This window comes from Pelecanus crispus, chromosome W, assembly GCF_030463565.1.
Source record: "Pelecanus crispus isolate bPelCri1 chromosome W, bPelCri1.pri, whole genome shotgun sequence".
Taxonomy (NCBI): domain Eukaryota; kingdom Metazoa; phylum Chordata; class Aves; order Pelecaniformes; family Pelecanidae; genus Pelecanus; species Pelecanus crispus.
In genome coordinates this window covers 2,340,775-2,346,774 of record NC_134675.1, presented here as the reverse complement: position 1 = coordinate 2,346,774, position 6,000 = coordinate 2,340,775, and the positions used below count along the sequence as shown (strand labels likewise).

At 42.8% G+C, this 6,000-nt stretch overlaps 1 protein-coding gene across 2 annotated transcripts in view; it reads left to right on the top strand.

Annotated features, from left to right (window-relative positions):
* The first annotated feature begins 4,007 nt into the window (after window positions 1-4,007).
* Window positions 4,008-6,000, top strand: part of LOC142596466 (secretory carrier-associated membrane protein 1-like) — a 58,264-nt gene continuing 56,271 nt past the window's right edge. For both annotated transcript variants that reach the window (XM_075725587.1, XM_075725586.1), the window contains exon 1: window positions 4,008-4,064. In XM_075725587.1, the coding sequence (XP_075581702.1) occupies window positions 4,008-4,064 (57 nt within the window). The remainder of the gene's footprint in view (window positions 4,065-6,000) is intronic.

Genomic DNA, 6,000 nt, shown 5'->3' with positions numbered 1-6,000 from the left:
AAATCTAAGTGTGCAGCTTCAGAAAGTGATCAGGGTTTGCATAAAAAGGGCAAGACACTCACCAGCCTGTGAGTATTGACTGTTGCACTTGTTAGGTGACCCCAGATGTTTGGCTTGGTCACGTACCACCCCCTGTGAGCTGGCTAAGCCAGTTCTACTCAGAAAAGGGTGCAAGTGCGCTACAGCAGAACTGGCAAAGCTGCCTTGCTCCCAGAAAAAGACTAAATCTACCTCTTCACGCTATTTTAAACAAGTTTACAGTGGCTCAACACTTTGCATAATGGAAACACAGAGATTTTGATTCAGCAATCAGCACACTGAAACTGGATTTATTATCCTGCAGAACCAGGGCTTCATTGATTGTAAGAAAGAGAGAGGTTAAATGGGAGTCCGCATGTAGCAGATTTTGAGAGTTCTGAATGCTGCTGTTATTTCTGCCATTTCTCCTCTTTTCTCCACACTTTTTTCTTTTAAACTGAGGCAAAAGATTTTGGGGAATATTGCAGCTCATGACCTTCAAGTATTATATTGAAATGCCCGCTTATCACACTTCTCTTTTTTCTCTCCTAAGCTAAAATCTTTCCAGCATTTTCTAAGTAAATCTTTCTGCTGTAAAACCTAGAAAAATGTTCTCGCTATTTTAAATTCTTCCAAGAGCTGTTATCAAATAACTCTTCAGGTAAAGTTTTAGACTAGGTGTCTTCTCCCTAAACTTTCAGCAAGACTTTAAAACTAGTATCTGCATATGATCTAATTTGAAGCTGTACTTTGCACTTATACTACCACAGAGTTCTCTTGCTTGTTTCTTCTACATGAGTTTCTAGCAGTCGGTCAATCTTCCATGCCAGTCATTTTGCCTAACTTCTATAGCAGAGCCTTAGCTAAATGCTCATGTAGCACACTGACATTCTCCATCCCTGTTTTTTTTCTAACAATTATGCTTGCATTTGATGCTGCATAGACTTCTCCATTCTATGAAAGGAAACACTTCTTTAGAAGTGTTACTAGGGCTTACTTGTTACAGCTTGGTTTTATTTTTTGAAGGTCCATCCTCCGTAAAACTGATCTACTTTATTGGGACAGAGAGCTGATCAAGACACATCACTTGGTTGCCTACTCAGCATTCAAGCATTTTGGATTGAGAAAAACCTGATGGATTTTCTTCTCAGCTGATCCAAGCACTCCTCACCACCATTTGAGGTTGGCATAAACATTGTAAATTCCACAAGTGATAGAAAATTGAGAGAACCAGGACTTGAAGAAATAATATCAAGTCAGTTTCCTTACACAAGATTTCTTAAATGCAAGTATACAAGTACCGTACTCACACAAGCACTTCAAATCTACTGTTTGTTGAAGTTTAAACTCTTCTTTCTGAGAAAATGGCCAATTCAGATTAAGATAATTTTGTTTGCTAAGAAGGCAACTATTTTAGAATTATTGAAAACCACTGAATGAAACCAGTTCTGTGAGGCTGGGGAATTTTTAGTTGAGAGAAATTTTTATCTAATGTCACCCATTCTCTACTAGAACTTATTTTTCAATGAACTTACTTATTAGCATATTAAAAATCAGATTGATGTATTTATGAGCTATATCTTGTACCAGAAATAGAAACAGGTAATTCCTACCTAGCACAAAAAAATAAATTCTACTATTTGGAAAGCAAGGTGTAGAGAGGACTTGGCCATTTATATTGCCCATGTTGTATATGTATAGTATAAACTACTCGATTAGCTGGAAGCATATATTAATTCTCATTTTCTATTAGCTGGCAGTCAGTTGGTATCTCCCAAAGTTAACATTTTTAGTAGCAAGCAATGATGCACTGTCAAAGTTCTATCATTTAATTGTAAAATACTTATCCTTTCCAAAAATGCCCTAATGCAGTTTCATTATTGCCTTGAAAGTCATAAGATGACAGATTATTCCCCTTTAACTGTGCACAAACAAAATATTATCAAAGAAATGTTGCAATGGCCATGATTTGAAGCACCAGCAGCCACACAGGAAAAAATATTCTTTTCAGCCAAACATTCATTCATTCATGCATGCATTCATTTATACATGTTTAGTTGAAAAAAGAGCAAATATAGTTGCCAATGCACACAGCTTTTGAACTATCAACACGTATAATTGAGCTATGATATATTGAGCCATGGGCGAATATTGAAAAACAACATGATTTAATTTGCTGTCACCGTGAGCTATATGAATGACTGTGACTAATACTGTAACGTACTTTTGTTGATCGTACAACAGCTGCCTTTGTGTTTTTTGAAGTATGAAGTACTTTACACTTCATAGCAACAAAAAAGCTGAAAGTGTTTTGTTCTTTAGAAGCTATGCTTTTATGATTTGTTTCATTTGCATACCAACTTATATCTGACAGTCTTTCACAAATAATTGAGAAACTTCTGCATAAATTAGAGCAAGCCTTGAGGCAATTATTGCTTTCTTTACTGATCCATGCAAAATCAATTCTCTTGTACATGTAGGATTTTTCCTGACTTGATGGAACACCACCATCGCAATGACTGCCAGCGTCAGGATCAGAGTAATGATTTATGTAGAACCATTAAAATACATAAAAGTGTTAACATTCTGAGTCAGCCTTCAATAAACCCTAGATAGTGTGCCTCAAAGTTAGTCTATGAGTATTACATGGGAAAAAAAAATCACATTTGAATACCAAAAAGTTAAAAGGCCAATTTTACTCTCATAGCAATTTCTTTTAGGTAGACTACAGGCTAACCTGTCTCAAACCTCTCTTTTTGCATTTAAATAAAAGTTTAAATAATTTCTTTAGAAAGCATGTAAAAAAAAATCCAGAATTCACTGGTTTTAAAAGTGTTGCATCAATGTAGACTGTTACTGTTTGATATCAAATATACAGGATTTCAGATTTCAATGATAGCTCTGAACCAAAGGTTCTTCAGTGCTTCAAACAGCTGTTCCCATTTATTTGTATCATTCAGACCAGGTTCTTCAAACTGCAGTGTCAGCATTTCTGAGGAAGTATTTGAAAAGTCTTTTGAACAGTTCAAAATGATTGAACATTTCCAAGAAGCCCTTTCAATGTGTCCACCCAATTAAGCAGGATTTTGTGACCATGGTTCAAAGCCATACCCCACCTACAGCCCTCGATGAACCTTTGTACAAGACATATGAGAAGTCATACGTTTGGCACGCTATTTATCATGCCAACAGGAGAAGGGAATAAGGGAGTAAATTTGTGTTTTACCAAGTAAGCCTCAAATATGAAGTCTTTCTCTTTACCTTCGCATGTGCATTTCACTTTCCAGACAAGACAGGTTGTCCTGACCCATTCTGAAGGGCAGCGATGGAAGAAAGGAGAGGCCCCCCACCTCCTCCCTTTGTGTACCATCTGCACGGTACCGAGTAGCCCCGAGAGAGGGTTACCAAATGGGGGCTACCCTGGCCGAGCCGGCAGCTCGGAGCTGCCCGGCCGGGTGCCGCTCTCTGAGGGGAGGCACCCTGCTCCTGCCATAGCCGTTGGCAACGTACACACGCGCTTCCCCAGCTGCCGCACTGGGCCTGCCATAGGCGGGAAGCCCCAGGCCTCCTTCTCCCCCGGCTCCGGGGCGGTGCTGACAAGCGAGGGCGGCGAGACAGAGCCCCCCGTTACCCCCCATCAACTCAGGCGGAGCGGCGACGAGCGCCCAACAGCCCTCACCACAGCAGATCTCCAACCCTCACAGCCCACTCCCCCGGGAATGGGCTCTTCCAGCTCTCCTCCCTGCCCGCCCCAGGAATGGGCTCTTCCTAAACCCTGCTCCCTCCCTGCCCGCCCCGGGAGCGGGTGCTTCCTCTCCCTTCTAGGGCCGTTCCGCTTCGCAAGCTCACTTCCGGGGCAGCCATTTTGGGAGGTCGGTGCTCTGTGGCTGGTTGGGTTTGGGCTGCGGCTGCTAGTAGCCGGTGAGTGTGGGAGGTGCTGCAGGGGAAAAGTCGGTGCCCAGTGATCGTAGTGCCCGCCTGCTCCTGTTATGTCGGACTTTGACAGTAACCCCTTCGCCGACCCGGACCTCAGCAACCCCTTCAAGGTGAGGCTGCGGGCGGCAGCCGGTGGGGGGCCGCGAGCCTTCCTCGGTGCTGCCGGGGAGGGGGGGGGGGCAGAGCGGGCTGCGTGGAGCCGCGGGCGTCCCGTGAGGGGAGGGAGGGGCACTGGCCTCGCTGCGTGCGGGGGGGGGCCTCTCCTAGCTGCGGGAGGGGGGGAAGGGCCAGCGCTGTGGGGTAGCGCTGGCCTTGGGGGGGATGGTGGGCTGGGGGGCGCCGATCGGCAGTGCTGGAGGCGCCTGCCTTCCGCGGGGCTTGGGGCACGACTGCTCTGAGGGGCTTGTAGGATAAGCAGCGCTTTTGGAAGCCCTAGAAACGGGCACAGCTGTTTCACAAGTTCAGGTTTCTGTGTTTCGTCTTGCCTTCTGTTGTTAAAATAACACATGGCATTTCGGGTGCATTATTTTGAAGCAAAGAAAGTTTCTTGATTTTGGCAGTAACTTAGTGTGTGTGTGCGCGCATAATGCTGCAACATTTTTTCTTCCATTTGACTGACCTAGATAGTTAAGTTTAGTGAGTTTACCCCCTTTTTCCTTTCTTGCATCATCCCAGCTCCCGTCAAGGTTACCTGCTGCTTTACATTATTTCTGAAGCACGCAGGATACTGATGGTTAGGCATAAGTTCTATCCTGCACCTCAAAATGCTGTGTTGTAATGTATTCTAAAGCTTTTAGTCTTTGCACTACTGGCCTGTCATGCAGCTGACACTTGTTTCTTTATCTGCTGTTCTGGCTTCAGCTGTCAAGATGAGCTGACCTCCTTGGATGCTTCCCCTCCTTATCTGTTCTTTCTTTGCTATTTGAATCCAGTTCAACTAATTTCTTGAGCTACTTACTTTAATAATCTTACCAAACTTTTTTGTGCCTCGCTTTTATTTCATGCTGACACTTTAAAACACACACGTACTATATGGCAGTGAGTTTAGGATGTCAGCTGGAATAACTAAGCCTTTTAAAAATTGAGCTGTCACATTTCAAGTATACTTTTGTGCAGGTAGCTGTTGGAAGCATAGTGTTACTAACATTCATTGGAGTCTGAATCATTAGTTTTTATGGTCATAAAATTTAGTAAAGTGTATTCTTTAGGCTAGTCACTGTGTTTTTTCTTCATGTTTTCTTCATTGCATACACAGTGCAATGACCTTCTAAGATGAACAGCAGCCCTGGCGTTGAGGTTGCCACCAACAATAGTTTGGACTGGCACCAATGGCAGTGAGCACTGTTCTTTTAAATACCTTTTGGCACCAAGTACTGAAAAGGTGTCATTGTTCTAGAATATGTCTTCAGCAACAAAAGTATGTGATGCTTTTCTTTGCTTTTTGTGATAATGATGAAAATAACATATAGCAAAATTTATTGTGTATGGATACCCAGAGTGGTTGGGGTACTGGAAGCAGTATAGTTGCCCCTGCATGGCTCATCAGTCCAAGTAACTTGTCCTATGTAGTGTTTCTGTGACCTAAGCTAGGGACCTACCTCAACCATACTTACAGTTTGAAGACGTTGCTTAAAGTGCAATAGTTTATTCCAATTTCTCATCAGGGAAAGACTTCTGTTGTACCTGTCAGGCCAAATCCATGCTCTGCTTCTCATCTGCAATGCATCATGATAAAAGGACTCTATAACAACTCTTCTGTAACTTGAAGCTCAGTTAGACATGGTTCTGGATTTCTTTTACTTGTAGAAGTTGTTTTAGGGAAGTTGTTTTAGGAAAGCTGTATGCTTTTCCTTTTTTTGGAGGCCTTTTTTTGCTTCTTTCAATCTCTGCTGACTTCTGTCTCATCCCACTGCCCACAAAAGGTAATCTTGCATGCCTTTACTAATCCGCATATTTACTTGAAGGGGCAGAAGGCCTAGTGTATAAGCCAAACCTTGATTGTCATGCTGTTGGCATAACAACTTTGAAATTAGTGGGTATTAACGT